This window comes from Chiloscyllium punctatum, chromosome 39 (assembly GCF_047496795.1).
Source record: "Chiloscyllium punctatum isolate Juve2018m chromosome 39, sChiPun1.3, whole genome shotgun sequence".
NCBI classification, from domain to species: domain Eukaryota; kingdom Metazoa; phylum Chordata; class Chondrichthyes; order Orectolobiformes; family Hemiscylliidae; genus Chiloscyllium; species Chiloscyllium punctatum.
This window is the reverse complement of record NC_092777.1, coordinates 17,464,553-17,482,420: the sequence shown is the minus strand read 5'-3', so window position 1 is coordinate 17,482,420 and position 17,868 is coordinate 17,464,553. Positions and strand designations below refer to the sequence as shown.

Here is a 17,868-nt window from a genome sequence, read left to right as displayed (position 1 = left end):
TTACTAATGAAGGGCCTATTGCCAAAACATCAATTCCCCTGCTCCTCAGATGCTGCCTGACCTGCTGTGCTTTTCCAGCAACACACTCTCAGCTCTACATCAGAGAGATCAATAATTTTAAAAGGACATTAGAACTCACAATGACTGGCTCAAAAGGTTACGAACTTGGGACTGGGATAATGTAGCAATTATAGAAACGTGGCTCAGGGATGGACAGGATGAGAAACTTAATGTTTTACGATAGAAATGCTATAGGCAGGATAGAATGGGAGGGACGACAGGAGGGGGTGTAGCATTTTTGATAAGAGGTAGCATTGCTGCTGTACTTAGGGAGGGTATTCCTGGGAATATATCCAAGGAAGTTATTTGGGTGGGACTGAGAAACAAGAAAGGGATGATCACCTTATTGGGATCATATTATAGACCCCCTAATAGTCAGCAGGAAATTGCAAAGCAAATTTGGAAGGAGATTTCAGTTATCTGTAAGAATAATAAAGTGGTTATGGTAAGGGATTTGAACTTTCCAAACATAGACTGGGACTGACATATTATTAAGGGTTTAGATGAAGAGGAATTTGTTAAGTGTGTACAAGAAAATTTTCTGATTCAGCATGTGGATGTACCTAATAGAGCAGATGCAAAACTTGACCTACTCTTGGGAAATAAGGCAGAGCAGGTGACTGAGGTGTCAGTGGGGGAGCACTTTGGGACCAGCGATCGTAATTCTACTCATTTTAAAATAGTGATGGAAAAGGATAGACCGGATCTAAAAATTGAAGTTCTAAACTGGAGGAAGGCTAATTTTGACGGTACGAGGCAAGAACTTTCAAAAGCTGATTGGGGCAGAAGTTCGCAGGTAAAGGGACAGCTGGAAAATGGGAAGCCTTCAAAAAACGAGATAATGAGAGTCCAGAGACAGTGTATTCCTGTTAGGATGGTAGGTGTAAGGAATGCTGGATGACTGGAGAAACTGAGGTTTCAGTTAAGAAAAAGAAAGAAGCATATGACATGAGAGATCGAATGAATTCTCAGAAGAGTATAAAGGCAGTCAGAGTATACTTAAGAGAGAAATCAGGAGGGCAAAAAAGGGATATGAGATAGCTTTGGCAAATAGAGTTAAGGAGAATCCAAAGGGATTTTATAAATACATTAAGGACAAAAGGATAACAAGAGAGAGAATAGGACCCCTCAAAGATCAGCAAGGCAACCTATGTGTGGAGCAGCAGAACAGGGGCGAGAAACTAAAATGAGTATTTTGCATCAGTGTTTACTGTGGAGAAGGATAGGGAAGATATAGGATGTATAGGGAAATAAATGGTGACATCTTGAAAAATGTCCATGTTACAGAGGAGGAAATGCGGATATCTTGAAACACCTTAAAGTGGACAAATCACAAGGACCTGATCAGGTGTACCCTAGAACTCTGTGGGGAGCTAGGGTTGTGATGGCTGGACCCCTTGCTGAGATATTTCTATCACCGATAGTCACAGGTGAGGAGCCAAAAGACTGAATGTTTGCTAACGTGGTACCACTATTTAAGAAAGGTAGTAAGGAAAAGCCAGGGAACTATAGACCAGTAAGCCTGACATTGGTGGTGGGCAAGTTGTTGGAGAGAATCCTGAGGGACAGGATTTACATGTATTTCGAAAGGCAAGGACTGATTAGGAATAGTCAGCATGGCTTTGAGCATGGGAAATCATGTCTCACAAACTTGATTGAGTTTTTTGAAGAAGTAACAAAGAGGATTGATGAGGGCCGAGCAGTATACATGATCTATATGAACTTCAGTAAGGTGTTCGACAAGGTTCCTCATGGTAGTCTGATTAGCAAGGTTAGGTCTCATGGAATACAGGGAGAACTAGTCATTTCAATACAGAACTTGCTTGAAGTTAGAAGTCAGAGGGTAGTGGTGGAGGGTTGCTTTTCAGACTGGAGGCCAGTGACTAGTGGTGTGCCACATGGATCAATGCTGGGGTCCACTACTTTTCGTCATTTATATAAATGATTTGGGTGTGAACATAGGAGATATAGTTAGTAAGTTTGCACATGACACCAAAATTGGAGGTGTAGTGGACAGCAAAGAAGGTTACCTCAGAGTACAATGGGTTCTTGATCAAATAGGCCAATGGGCTGAGGACTGGCAGATGGAGTTTAATTTTGATAAATGTGAGGTGCTGCATTTTGGACAAGCAAATCAGAACAGGACTTGTACACTTAATGGTAAGGTCCTGGGGAGTGTTGCTGAACAAAGAGACCTTCGAGTGCAGGTTCATAGCTCCTTGAAAGTAGTGTTGCTGGTAGATAGGATAGTGAAGAAGGCCTTTAATGGTCAGAGCATTGAGTTTGGGAGTTGGGGGGACATGTTGTGGCTATACAGGACATTGGTTAGGCCACTTTTGGAATATCACGTGCAATTCTGGTCTTCTTCCTATCGGAAAGATGTTGTGAAACTTGAAAAGGTTCAGAAAAGATTTACAAGGATTTTGCCAGGGTTGGAGGATTTGTGCTATAGGGAGAGACTGGAGCTGTTTTCCCTGGAGCGTCGCAGGCAGAAAGGTGTATAAAATCATGAGAGTTATGGTTAGAATAAATAGACAAAAGGTCTTTTCCCTGTGGTGGGGGAGTCCAGAACTAGAGGGCATAGGTTTAGGGTAAGAGAAGAAAGATATAAAAGGGACCTAAGGGGCAACTGTTTCACACAAAGGGTGGTGCATGTATCGAATGAGCTGCCAGAGGAAGTGGTGAAGACTAGTGCAATTACAGCATTTAAATGGCATCTGGATTGGTATTGCCAGCTACCTATAATAATACAGGGAGCTGGCAGTGTGAATAGAGGATTGGCTAACTAATAAAGATTTGGGAATAAAAAAGAAGGGGCACATTCAGAATGAAACTAGTGGGCTGATGCAGGGATGGGGCCATAATTATTTATAATATATATCAATAACTTGAATGACAGAATTGAAGTTATTATTGCCAAGTTTGCAGATAACACAAAAGTAGGTGTAAAGCAAACAGTCACAGTCTACAGAGGGATATAGATCAGTTAAATGAGTCATATATTTCTGACAGATATGAGGAGGTCTCTCAGTGAGTGGTGAATCAGTGGAATTATTCACTGCAGAGGTCTATAGAGGCTGGGTCATTAAGATTGAGATAGACAGATTTCTAATCATTATGGAAATCAAGAGTTATGAGCATAAGGCAGGAAAGCAGAGTTGAAGGATTATCAGATCAGCCACAAGACAATGTATTGGCAATAGTCTGTATCTTTAACCATAATGCAAAGCCATAAACATAATAGAAAGTTGTGGCTATAATAGGTGCCAACGTGTTGCATTGACCATAATAAATGCTATTGACCATAATATAGGGCACGAGCTATAATACAGAGCACTGAACACTTGCCATACTACAAGGTACTGGGCATCATAAAGAGCACTAGCCAAAATAAATGTCATTGGCGAATGACCATATTGGAACAGGCACTAGCCACATCACAGGACACTGTAATAAAACGATACTGGCTACAGCACAGGGACTGGCTATAAATGCAACCCAATGACCATAACACAGGACACTGGTCCTAATACAGAAGCAACAGCAAGCATAGTAATAACACACGGGGTTGTTGACACTTATCACAATACACAACACACCGTCGTGGGCACAATATGGGCATAATTTACAAGGCACTAGCCACAATACAAGTCACTTGCCAATGCCCGTAATATTCGCCATAATACACACCAATGGCCATATTACATGTAACACAAGGCACTGGGCTCTGCCCAGAGTATCGGACACAGGCCAATGTCTGTTATAAAGGCCGCCCATCTCAACACAAATCTCTCAGCCTGATACCGGATACCGGCTCCAAATCCCGAGTTCCTGTCCTCTTACCCCATGGCCGACTCTTCCCCGACCTGACTCTTCGCCATGGCAACCGAAGGCCGCTCTCACATCCACCGCTTCCCCCGGACGGAAACCCATGCCCTGCCGATTGGAGATGGAACCTGGGCCCTGCCGTTGCCTAGCAACAGCGCCGCGTCCTCTTCAACCGCCACCAGGGAAGAGTCACGCGCGCACCGAGCAGCTGCAGAGTCTGCACGACCGGTTACTCAACACTAGCATCTCAGGATAAAGTTATTCATAACTTAAAGCGTTCACTGTACACAATGCATGCCAGTTGAGCAAAAGCAAAGTAGTGCGGATGCTGGAAATTTGCAAAAAAAACACCGAGAATGCTGGATAAGGTGACACTAAACATTCACGCGTTAAACTCTCTCCAAAGATGCTGTCAGATCTGCCTTTTTTTTCCCCCAGCATTCGACGTGCTGCAATATATTTGAGCAATGGGTTATAAGTAAAAAAAATATTTTCAACAGTACCAGTGGCTCTCTTGTGAAAGCCAAATCTGAAATGTGGAATAAAATAAAACAGTTCCGATGAAGGGTCACTGGACCTGAAATGAAAACCCTGTTTTATCTGCACAGATACTACCAGAACTGCTGAGTTTCTCCAGCAATTTATGTTTTTGTTTCTGAGATACTGGAAGCGCCCAGGAGTTCAGGCTGTCTCTTTGGATCGAGAAACAGCTGACGTCTCAAAATTGATGAAAGGATATTGACCTGAAATGATGGGGTTGGATTTTTAAACCCTCACTTAGATTGGAGGTGGGCAGGGGTTACAAATAACTTCAGCAGCCATAATCCTCCACCTCTGGGTCATTTTATTTTCCCGTTGTGGCAGCGAATAGCCGATCAGGCCAGTTAAGGGAGGCTAGTTTGGAATTTTCCATTTGGCTTCTGTATTCCAGTGGACAGCAGGGACCAGATTAAGTGCCTGGAATCAGGGGTTCAGTGGGTGGGCGTGGGGTATTTATAGTCCAAGAGGTCCTCCCTGTTTCCTGGATGTGAAAGCAGCTGCACGTCACCCTGTGGAGGCTGTAGGAGCCAGTTTTTTCATTTAGATTTTTGAAAGTAGCACCCTGTGCTCCTCTTACAATGGAAGGCCTCTGAATGATTCACCAGTTTCCACGCCTGACCCACACCCTTGATGGATAATAAGTTCATCACCGGGCCAAATGCAAATGTACCTTCATGGAAACCACAATGAGTGACATTATTTTTATATATTTCTTATTATCCTTTTATTTCCCGTCCTAAAACAAAAGTTCCGACCGTTCACTCTGTTTTCCTTTTCCTGCGTGGCTAACTGGCCTGCTGAGTGCTCCCAACATCTTCAGTTTGTCTCTGAATTACAGGCATCAGCAAAGTCGTAGATTTCATTTCCGAGCCCGTGCTGTGTTTGTTGATCTCATTCAGGGTAGAGGGAGGTTTGCTGCAGTCACTCTTGAGACTAAGGAGATGGAAAGGTTGACTTGATTGAGGTATAAAATATCCTGAACAGTCCTGAAAAAGTAGATATGGTAAGGATGTTTCCTCTAGAGAGTGAATCCAGAACTGGGGAGCATTGTATTAAAATCAAAGGGTTACCCTTATAGGACAGAGATGAGGAGAAATTTGTCTTCTCACTGGATTGTACAACTTTGGAACTCTCTGGCTCAGAGATGGTGGAAGTGGTGTCATTGTATATTTTCAAGGCATGAGTAGATAGGTGCTTGTTAGGCAGAGGAAATCAAAGGTTATCAGGAATAGATAGAAAAGTGGAATGTGGAATTTGGAATGCAAACAAATCAATCATGACCTTATTGAATGGCTAAGTAGACCATACTTCTGCTCTTATTTGGCATTTTTGTATGTAAATCATGCAGGACTCCTGCTCCTGATCTCAATTCAAATGAGGATCTCCTGTTGGGAAAGTATGTTGAGAACAGAGTTGGACTTAGCTATAGTTATGACACAGGTCTGAGCGATCAACTTTTGGATCAGGCTTCACACATGAAGAATGTGTGGTCAGGTGAAAAGTACTGGCAGAACATCTATGTCCCATGAGCTGCATCCCTGCAGTAGTCAACAGTTTCATGAGAGGAGGAGGAGGAAAATTGACAGGAATAAATAAAGTAAGCACACCATCTGTTTGAACAACTTTGAAATCCTTGACTCTTGTTCTTATTATAATACAGTTCACTGATGGTGACAACTTTGAAATATTGCATGCAAGACTCCACAAAGTTCTGCCATCTATGTCTGCAATGATAAGGCAGCAATGTACACTCTGTGAAATTTCCTTTACTTACCCATTTAATGCACTTATCCATTTATCTTCAGGTAATTTCCAGAAATTTCCCTTTAACCTTTAACCTGTGTGATCTTCTTGTAGTCTAATCATGCCTATTGATAATGTCAGTGAGATGCTGAATCAAACAGCTTAAGCTGTACTTTGCGCACCGAACCATTTTGTTCCTTGCTTTGTAGTTTTGTTGGCACCTTGATTTTGACCTATAATTTCAGCATTTGTATACATTTTAAAGCTATTTTCAAAGCAGTTTTCAACATTTGAACAGGTGTTAACCACTCAGCATGAGGTTACGATTGACTTGTAGCTCAACTTTAGCACCCACTTGCAGTCCCAATTCCAGTGTTTTCACAGACAGCTTGCTTCAACAAACTGATACTATATTTGGTAGATATGCATTGACAACCTTCCTTAATAAATGACATTAAAGCTTGATCTCAATCTTTGATTTGAGAGTGTAGTGCTGGAAAAACACAGCAGGTCAGGCAACATCTGAGGAGCAGGAGAGTAAAGGTTGCGGGCACAAGCCCTTCATCAGGAATGAGGCTTCTGGGTCAGAGCTGAGAGATAAATGGAAGAGGGTGCAGTTTGAGGAAAGGTAGCTGAGAAAGCGACAGGTGGATGAAGATGAGGGAGAAGGTGGGGGGAGTGATATTCAGGTCCAGATGGGGATGCCAAGTTGGAAGCCTGGGACTGGAATAATATGAGGAAGGGGAAATAAGGAAGCTGTTGAAATCCATATTTATCCCGTGTGGTTGCAGTGTCCCAAGGCAGAATATGAGGCGTTCCTCCTCCAGGCGTCGGGTGGTAACAGTTTGGCGGTGGAGGAGGCTGAGGACCTACATGTCCTCGCTGGAGTGGGAGGGGGAGTTGAAGTGTTCAGCCACGGGGCAGTGGGGTTGGTGGGTGCGGGTGTCCCAGAGATGTTCTCTGAAATGATCTGCAAGAAGGCATCCTGTCTCTCTGATGTAGAGGAAACCACACAGGTTTGCAGTAGATGACATTGTTAGAGGTATAGGTAAATTTCTGATTGATGTGGAAGGATCCCTTGGGGCCTTGGATGGAGATGAAGGGAGTGGTGTGGGCGCAGGTTTTGCACTTCCTGTGGTGGCAGGGAAAGGTGCCAGGAGTGGGGTGTGGGTTGGTGGGGTGTGTGGACCTGACAAGGGAGTCACAGAGGAAATGGTCTTTTCAGAACGCTGATAGGGGTGGGGAGGGAAATGTATCTCTGGTAGCGGGGTCCGTTTGGAGGTGGCGGAAGTGGCAGAGGATGATGCGTTGGATGCAGAGGTTGGTGGGGACCGGGGTGTTCTGTCCTTGTTGTGTTGGGAGGGGTGGGGTTCAAGGGCAGTGGTGCGTGAAGTGGAGGAAATGCGCTGGAGGGCATTGTCAACCACGTGGGAAAGGTAGTTGTGATCGTGGCAGAAGGAGGCCATCTGGGATTTTCTAAAATGGAATTGGTCATCCTGGAAACAGATGCAGTAGAGGCAGAGGAGTTGGGAATAAGGGATGGCATTTTTACAAGAGGTAGGCTGGGAGAAGGTGTAATCTAGGTAGATGTGGGAATTGGTGGGCTTGCAGTATATGTCTGTGGTTAGTTGGTCGCCAGAGACGGTGATGGAGAGGTCTTTGATCTTAGTCTTTGATCCAACATGTGAGCTTTTTCATAGAAGGAATTCAAATTTTTCACCACCCTTTCAACACAGCTGGACCAAATTACAAAACTCACACTGATCATCAACGTTTTACAATCAGAATGGAGAAAACAAATTTTAATTGAGAATTAGTCATTCTGACAAAGAGTTATATTTGAAATGTTAAACTGCCATTATTTCACAGGTGCCAAAAAATCTGCCATGCATTCCCTGTTTCTCACTATACATTTACTAAATTATCATTAATAAAACTATATTTTTGACTTTGTATTAAAACTGTGTAAATAAATATAAACAGCAAAAATAAATTCTAGCCCAAAAAAAAACATTTTAAACAGATTCATGACAACAATTGGCTGCTACCCATGACTCTTTGCAGCAAAATAACCTGGACTGAGAACAGTCAATTTTAGACAGCTTATTGGAGGGACTCAAAGGTGAAGGTTATTACTTTTGGACTGCTCATCAGTTAGGTTATTAGGAGTCAGAAGAAAGGGGTCCATCCCAAAAAGATGCTTCAGTAATAGGGTCCAAAATGATGGAGTTCAAGAGAATTGCTATAAGCCAGGAGATACAGATAAGTGTTGGGGTTAGGGGTCTGGCAAAGCTGTAGGAATGTGTGGAAAAAAATGTGCCATTATAAGCTCCATGCAGCTAAGAGAGTGGATGAAGAAAACCCACAAGCAGTATTTGCTTTGTGCGGCTGTAAAACATTAGAACTTGAAGAATTGTATGGGCAGGACTAGCTTGTGAAGCTCATCACCTGTTAAAAAGAAAAGGCAATTATGCCTGTGAGTACATGCTGGAGTGCTGATTCAGGAACCAAGGGGAGTCTCAGGAAAGGAGAGTGAAGTACCAGAATGTGAGCTGTCATTGAGTCAGCCTGTGACAAACAAGCTTTCATGAGAACTCTGAATCTAGGTCTTCAAAAGAGAAAAAAAAGGAATCCATTGTAAAGTTTCATGAGATTTGATGACCCCAAAATTTTACTTATATTTCGGGGTCTGCTGAGAAATCTTTAGGAACTGTCTTGACTGAATTTGCTATGTTATTTGCTCTATGAGGTATTCAAGCACATATTGTTCACCATATTTTCCTCAGGCTACTCTTGGAGTTAGATTATAAATTGTGTATATTTTATAGATTGTATCACAATTCTTGTATAATATACCTGATCACTGTTTGTTCAAAACCTTCCAATCTTGTGGCTTTGTTCTCATCAAATCTTACACTATGTCACTTTTAAAAAGTTACTCGTCACTGAGAGACAAATGTCAGAGACAAAAGCATATGCTATCAAGGCAAACAACAGAGGTCATAACTCGGGCTGGAGAGACACAAGTGTTTTAGTTATAAAGACCAGTTGTACTGATAAGGTGAACTTTAGTGTTCCATAAATCTTTTTCCTGGAAAGTTGCCCATCAGGATCTTTGCATAATGGAAAGTTACTGGAGAAAGCAAAGTAATGATGAACAGATTTCTAGAAGAATGCAAATCATGGTTTAAACAAAGGCCACATAACTCAATTTGGTATTGTACTCTCATAAGTATTTTTATAGGGCACTATAGCTTGTCAAGATAATAAGCTAAACCCATCCCTTAAAAATATTAAATACATCAGAAACTTGTCCATCAGTCAAAGGAAGAAGATCTATTAACTATTGGAAGAAGATCTTAGAGAGACTTCAACTGATCAGCGCTTTCAGAAGTTACAACCACTTATGGTGACTGGACAACCACATTTAAGAGAATATTTGAGCTAGATTTTGGTGAAGTCTTCAATTTCTGGAAATAAAGGAACATATTTGAGAATTCTGATGCCAGATGTCAATGAAGAGTTGAATTGCGGGAATGCATAGAACCCCTAGAGTGTGGAAACAGGCCATTCGGCCCAACAAGTCCACACCAACCCTCTGAAGAGCATCCACCCAGACCCATCCCACTACACTTTCCCTGTAACCCTACCTTTCCCATGGCTAACGCACCTAACCCACACATCACTGAACACTACGGGCAATTTAGCATGGCCAATCTGCCTAACTTGTACATCTTTGGATTGTGGGAGGAAACCGGAGCACTGAGAGAAAACCCAAGCAGACATGAGGAGAACTCGCAAACTTCACACAGACAGTCGCCCAAGGGTGGAATCAAACTCAGGTACCTGGTGCTGAGGCAGCCGTGCTAACCACTGAGTCACCATGCTGCCCTTTGGGAATAAAGTAACAAAGCACCTGTTTTAGATTATTTTTGCTATTGCTCAACTTATTAAATCTGTAATTATTCTCTATGAACTATTAAATATTCCTTAATCATTTTAAATCTGTACCTATATTAAATCTGTAACCCAAAGTGCAAATAAACTAGCTCAAATAAGCATAAGAGCCTTTTGTACGAGTCAATTTTCCTCATGGATTCCAAGATTGACATAATCATTAAGTGGCTTGTTTTATATGTTGACACCATTGCTAATTTTCTTTTATTTTTCTCATTTTTGATTTGGAACTGTGAGTTGCAGTTGAGAATTAAAATTTGAACATCAGTTTGTTTTAAAAAGAGAAGAAAGCAAATGACTGGCGTTTGTTGTTGAGTACTGGCCTGGAAAGATAATGCATGTTCATTAATGGGCGGCACAGTGGTTAGCACTGCTGCCTTACAGCGCCAGAGACCCGGGTTCAATTCCCGCCTCAGGCGACTGTGTGGAGTTTGCACATTCTCCCCGTGTCTGCGTGGGTTTCCTCCCACAGTCCAAAAATGTGCAGGTTAGGTGAATTGGCCATGCTAAATTGCCTATAGTGTTGGGTGAAGGGGTTAATGTAGGGGAATGGGTTGCACTTTGGTGGGTCGGTGTGGACTTGTTGGGCTGAAGGGCCTGTTTCCACACTGTAAGTAATCTAATCTAATTACTGTCCTAACAACACTCTAGATGAACCGACTTCAAGCTGTTGTTTGGCAGGGTCGAGCAGCTGGTTGGATGTTGAATTGGTCAATCAAGGGAGGATCAGTGCTGGCCAGCCAATCACAGAGAACGTTGAAAAAGAAAGAAAAAAGAGTGAACTGGCTCTGACTGAGTTTTGGGAAAAAGGTAGATTTTGCTTTAGAAGCTGTTGAACCAGGAAGTTTTTTTGCTCTTTCTAGTTATTCTCCAACTATCTTCTTTTTGAAAGTTCTGAGAATAGAACCCTAGGCTGTAAAAAAAATAAGTTCAGTAAATATAAGCAACTGTTTGCATTAACCAGTATCTTTGGAATTCAAGGAAGATATGTTGTTCTCTGTCTTTGTAATACAACCTAACATCAAAGGATTTTATTAAGGCCTGATATTTATCATTGAAATGGTTATTGAACTGGCAACTTACAATTCTTTTATTTTATTGTTTAATTTACCCCTTAACTCTGTCTGTCTGTGTGAGTGCATTTTTGTGATCAAAGAAGATTGGGTTCAGATCATAGATATCATTGTCTTCTTGTTCATCTGTATTCTGATAAAGTTACATTCTTCATCATAATTGTTAATTAATGTTTAAGTTATGACGTTGGTGCCCGGGAGCTGTTATTTGCAAAGTCTGTCTAGGAACAATTGAGCAATATTGAGGATCATTGAATATTTTAATTTCACTGTGTTGTGAATCCAGTGATAGTGAGGCAGATTTGGTTTGGCTTGCTATCCCTGTGCCATAACATACAGAGGACATAAAAAGATTTATAAAACTGTACAGCCTTCCATAATAGGCATACACATTAACAATCATTCTTTGACTGAAGTGGCAAAGGCTGCTTCAAACGTTGTGTCAGGAAAAAAAACCTTTGAGGAACAGCAGGTGAAAATTGTATTGCTGCACAGATTTTAGAAAGGCATTATACTTTTGAGACAGCTTGATGACATTACAACATATGTTAAGATCAAGGTCATGGTTCACAGGGTAGTAGTGAACCCACACTCAGATTTGGACAATCTGCAGCTGGTTCCTCAACACACCATCAGCAGTGCCTTCATATGATCATCCAAATCTAATGGCAAAAAAAGTGGTCCAACATCAACATCCTTTTCCAAGGTAACATTCCCTACATTCAGGCAGTAATAGCAGAAAGCGATCTTCACTGAACTACTTTAGGGATGTCCTCAAAACATCTCAAGGATCCCATCATTGAGCTTAATCAACGTGGAAGACAGTTTTTTTGATATATAGTAATTTAAGTTATTTCAAAAGTTAAGTCAGATCGGAGTGCACAATATTGTGTAAGGACATTGATATTTTCTAGTAAGAAACGTGCAAAAAAATTCATCTCAGTTTTAAAATTGATTCCTATTGGAACCTCTGAATCATTTAAAGTTGTTTCACATAAAATCACAATTTTTTGAAACCCAATTAAGATTTTAAATGAAGAATTATTGTATTGTACTTTGCTTTTGTGAAAGGGCTTGAAGACATGTTTTCTTTAGGTTTGGATGGATCAGGGAGACATTAACAGGGAGTGTCTATTTTTCTATTTCTTCATTCTTTTTGTATAACCTGGTGGTGATAGAGAATTAAGGGAAAAACTCACTTGTTTCATTCCTTTCCTCCATACTGGCAGGCTCTTTAGAAAGCAAACAGAGAATATGACTGCCTCAAAGAGATGAAAATCAGATTTCACTTTCAGTGCCACGCTCAATCAATAATTTTCTTCTTGCAAAAGCCACCTGGACACAGATCCTTTGGGAAATCTGAGTGCAGTATTCCAGACTGCCAACTCACTTTGATGAATAGTGAACAGCACAGTCCATTAAGTAAAGATCTAATTATCTATCAATGAGTCTGTTCTCTGCGTCCATTAAATCATCAGCAAAGACAAGAATGGCACAAAATATAATCAGAATTAATGCCAAGATTTGCTGTCTTAGATCTACCCATTAATCATCAGCTGACAGTGTGCTCTTACTGCTCCAGAGAGTGGAAAAGGACCTCGGCACAACAATGATTCAGTGGCTAAGTGGATGAGCAAATGTAACAGTAAACCACAAAGGACTGTGGCCAGCAGGTTCCATACTCAGTCTCAGCGGAGTTTGTTGATTCCAGCTTGGACACTATCATTGATAAATGTGGCAGAGGGAGGGCGGGGTGGAAATTAACCAGATTATCACTTTAATTTCTATCTGATTATTCCTGTTCAAAATCAAGCAGAATCAGATTAGGTCTGATGTCTCATATGAAAAGTCACCTAACCTCACACATGTGAAGTGCAATCACATACATGAAGTATCGATACCTTCATCTCATTGAAACATATCAGAACCAATCTCCTCAGGGATGAAAACAATCAATATATTTCTTCTGAGAATCTTTCTCATGAAAGAGTAGTCAGAATGTAGAATAGTTTATAACGTGTTGCCATTTTATAATATTTTGGTCCTGTTTTTCAAATGATGCAACATTGGGTCATAGAAAATACAATTTTCAAGTGTGAAATATCCTCTTCTAGAATTGTAAATAAATGAATAAAGCACAAATGGTAACATAATAATGGTTTGTTACCCAAGGGCCTGTTAGCTGTGCCTTTCCCTTCAATAATCTAAGCACTTCATCTCAGCTGACACTTACGATTCCAGTAGATCCTCTGAAAATTTGTGATCCTAAATATGATCACCATGCCATCTCCCCTCAACTCCCACAATTTTGTTATGATCCAGTTAGTGTAAAATAGACATAGTTTGAAAGCCCAAGTATTTGCAAAGAGATGAAAACCACAAGATATCATTTCTTGAACAAGATTGAAGAAATTTTACTATTCAAGTATTAACGAAGCAAAAGGCCGATACTCTCTACTTTATACTTTAATGTCTGGAGTTTGTATGAAATAAACATGTGAGCACGCCAATTATGCTTATACAAATTAAATGGCAGATACAACTAAGATTGACCTCTGCAAATTTCCCCAACATCTCATGTGGGTATCAGTAAGTCACAAAATGTTTTCAACGTTTGTCTTCCTCATGATGGATCTCAACACTTCTTTTATGTACAAACAAACAAATAAGGATCAGAGGCAGGCCACAGTCAGCCCCTTGAGCTTTCTCCATGATTCAATAAGATTATGACCAATCTGATTATGCCCCATTCCTGCCCACCCCAGAACATATTTCACTCCTTTTCTTTTCAAGAAAGACAAAATAACTCAAACTTAAGCTGCCTCAATTCACCATCCCTTCCATCAAGACTGCATTGAATTGGTTTCATGGAGCTGCATCCTGGTGGAAATCTGAAATGAACAAAGCATTGGAGAAATTCAGCAGGTCTGGCAACATCTGTGGAGAGAAAATCACAGCAACATTTAGGAACAACTTTCTCACACAGAGGGTTATTTGTCCATGGAATGAACTGCCAGAGAAAGTGGTAGATGCAGGTTCAGTTACAATATTTAAAAGACATGAATAGGAAGGGTTTAGAGGGATATGGGCCAAACACAGGCAAATGAGACTCGTTTAGTTTGGAAAACTTAGTCAACATGAACGAGTTGCCCCAAGGGTCTGATTCCATGCTGTATGACTCTATGACTATCTAATCACCAACATAATACCAGTTTCCTGTGGGGAGTCCAGAGCTAAAGGGCATAGGTTTAGGGTGAGAGGGGAAAGATATAAAAGAGATCTAAGGGGCAACTTTTTCACACAGAGGGTGGTACGAGTATGGAATGAGCTGCCAGAGGAAGTTGTGGAGGCTGGTACAATTGCAACATTTAAGAGGCATTTGGATGGGTATATGAATGGGAAGGGTTTGGAGGGATATGGGCTGGGAGCTGGCAGATTGGGATATCTGGTCGGCATGGACGGGTTAGACCGAAGGGCCTGTTTCCATGCTGTACATCTCTATGACTCTATGACACTATAGTCCCACTGCTCTCAGGTTTTCTTTGCCCTAAAGATTAGATTCGTGGAGCAGACGACTGAACATCTGTTCACTAATGGACCCCAACTCCTAGCTTTATGGAGCCACTGGCTGCTGTTCAAAGCAACTGAACTGAGCTGAAGTGAATAATATGAAACAACATGCCTGAGCAGCTCTGAGCCTTATTCTTCCCAGCAGCATGAAACCAGGAAATTGCTGTGACTATCTTCACCTTTCCAGGCGGATCTGCTGACTTGCTAAATCATAAAATAGGCACAACTCCTGTTCTGAGCTAGGGTCAATGTAGCACACTCTTTGCACACTCCAGATCTTAAATATTATGATCTCCTGTTAACCAAAAGCCACTCCCACTCACTCCAGAAATAGACCAAAAAAGTCTAAAAGTACAGATTTCCTTGCACACTACAGGGTGAGTGCTGTGATGGAGTGCCATGCCTCAGATTAAACATTAAAACTTCGTGATATGAGCCCTCGCACGTGAATGCACGGTTTTAGTTTTATTTATTCATGGGGCATCGCTGGCTGGGCCAGCATTTATTGCCTATCCCTAGTTGCCCTCAAGAAGTGGTGGTGATCTGCTTTCTGAAACCACTGCTGTAGTTGGACCCACAATGTTTAGGGAAGGAACTCCAGGATTTTGACCCAGCAATAGTGCAGGAACGGCAATGTATTTCCAAGTCAGGATGGTGAGTGGCTTGGAAGAGAACTTGTAGATGGTACAGGTTTCCATTGATCTGATGCCCTGACCTTCTAGATGTCTTTTACTATAAGTTCTGGGCCCTATAAAGTCTAGCTACGTGATGAAAGCGCAGCGCTCTGAAAGCTTGTACTTCCAAATAAACCTGTTGGACTATAAGCTGGTGTTGTGTGATTTTTAACTTCTAGATGTTGGTAGTCATGGGTTTGCAAGATGCTGCCTAAAGACTTTTGGTGAATTTTTGCAGTGCATCTTGTAGATGGTATACAATGCTGCTACTGAGCATTAGTGGTGGATGGAGTGGAAGTTTGTGGATGTGATATTATTCAAGCAGGCTGCTTTGTCCTAGATGGTGTCAAACTTCTTGAGTGTAGCTGAACTCATCCAGGCAAGTGGGGAGTATTCCATCACACACCTGACTTATGTGTGTCGATGGTGGACAGGCTTTGGGAATCACGGGGTGAGTTACTTGCTGCAATATTCCAAGCCCCTGACTTATTCTTGTAGCTAATGAATTTATACAGCTGGTCTAGCTTTTTTCCAGTCAATGGTAACCCCCACGATGTTGATACTGAGGGATTCAGTGATGGTAACACCATTGAATGTCAAGGGGAAATGGTTAGATTGTCTCTTATTGGAGATAGTCATTGTCTGCCATTTGTGTGGTGCAAATGTTAGCTGCCACTTTTCAGCCCAAGTCTGGGTATTGTCTAGGTCTTGCTCCAATTGGACAATGGAATAGGGTACTATTTGAAGTAATGCAGGGGAGATAGCCTGGCTGCTCTTGAAAATATTAATCTCTCAATTTATATCACTGAAATGAAGAGACAAATTGCTATCACACTTTTCTTTTTGGGACCTTACACAAATTGAGCAGCTGTGTTTTCCACATTGCAGCAGTCGCTACATTTCAAAAGTACTTCATTGGTTGTAAAATGCTTTTGGAAATCATAACGTCATGAAAGGTACTTTAGAATTGTAAGCCATTCCATTCTACAAAATATAACATTTTTTTATTCATTCATTTGATGTGGCCAGCATTTATTGCCCATCCCTAGCTGAGACGGTGGAGGTGAGCTACCTTCTTGAACCACCAGAGTCCATCTGCTGTGAGTTGACCCATAATGCCGTTAGAGAGGGAATTCCAGGATTTTGACCCATATTTCTAAATACAATCTGCCTATTGTAAGATCCAAAGAACAATATTGTTCCTTTAATATTATAGGATGTCCTGAGACTCTTCACAGGACCATTATAAAATAAAATATGTCACTAAGCCACATAAGACAATAATAGAGCTAATGATCCCGAGATTACTCAAATAATTGTTTTATAAGAAGCATTGTAATAAGAAAAGTAAGGTTGCAAAGCATTTGGGATGGGATTTGAAAGCCTAAAGCACTTAATAATGCAGTGATCAGAATTAAAATGCTCAAAAGGCAGGGATAATAGCTGCGAACATTGTGAAACTGGAGGATATTCAAAATATAGAGAAAGGTCAGGTTTGGAGGAATTTTGAAAACAGGGATGAGAATTTGAAGACCCAGGTGTGGCTAAACTGGGAGCAGGAGAGGAAGAATAGAATAAGTAAAGATTTGATGCAAAGTAAAGTCTCAAGTTTATAGTAGAATACAAAATTGTTGATCAGCAGTGCGTATCTTAGAAAGTCAATTAATAAAGGCATCAGTGAGAGTTTTCAGTAGAAAAAGAGCTGAGGCAGGTGTAGAGTCAGGTGATGTTAAGTAACTGGAAATAGGCAGTCTTAGTGATGGCATGCATATCTGGTGAAATCTCATCTCAAGGTTAGTCATGACTCACACGTTGCAAGCGGAGTAGTTTTGAAATAACTCCACAGAGGCCAGAATGCTGTCACCTAGTTACCCTATACTTACACATGGAGAGTGCTCGCCACTAATCCAGCTCCCTCAGAGCCAGCTCTCAGAATGAACAGAACCTCTGACACTCCTGTTTTATCTGTCAGCCAGGACTCCCTGATTGACCCAGATTAACAGCTCCAATCAGGGAACTCATATTCTATGATGTCCACCTGGCTGACCTTGTTACAATCACACCAGGTTTAGCCTTAGACAATTGCCAAGGACAGACATAGAGTCATTAGAGAATGGAGTTAGTGGTGGAGACCAAAGACAATGGCTTCAGTCTTCGTGATATTTAATTGGAAGAATATTCTGCCCAACCAGTACAGTCATCTGACAGTCCAGCAATTGTGAAGGAGTAAAAAAATGTTGCCATGAGATAAAGTTGGGTGTTGTTGCGTTACATGTGGAATCTGATGCCAAGATTTCAGATGATGTTGCTGGGGGCAGCATGTGGTTTAAAAATAGGAGGCAACCAATTAAAGGTCATCATGGAGTACAGTGCAGAATTGGGAAGGTAACCCATTGGTGACAATTCTCTAACTATGATCAGAA

The 17,868-nt window shown here is 41.3% G+C and overlaps 1 protein-coding gene across 3 annotated transcripts in view; it reads right to left on the bottom strand.

The window, feature by feature from the left end:
* Positions 1-4,023, bottom strand: part of LOC140463844 (uncharacterized) — a 71,181-nt gene extending 67,158 nt beyond the window's left edge. For all 3 annotated transcript variants that reach the window (XM_072558243.1, XM_072558244.1, XM_072558245.1), the window contains exon 1: positions 3,904-4,023. In XM_072558243.1, coding sequence (XP_072414344.1) covers positions 3,904-3,941 — 38 coding nt within the window. In that variant the 5' untranslated portion in view covers positions 3,942-4,023. The remainder of the gene's footprint in view (positions 1-3,903) is intronic.
* Positions 4,024-17,868: the final 13,845 nt, after the last annotated feature.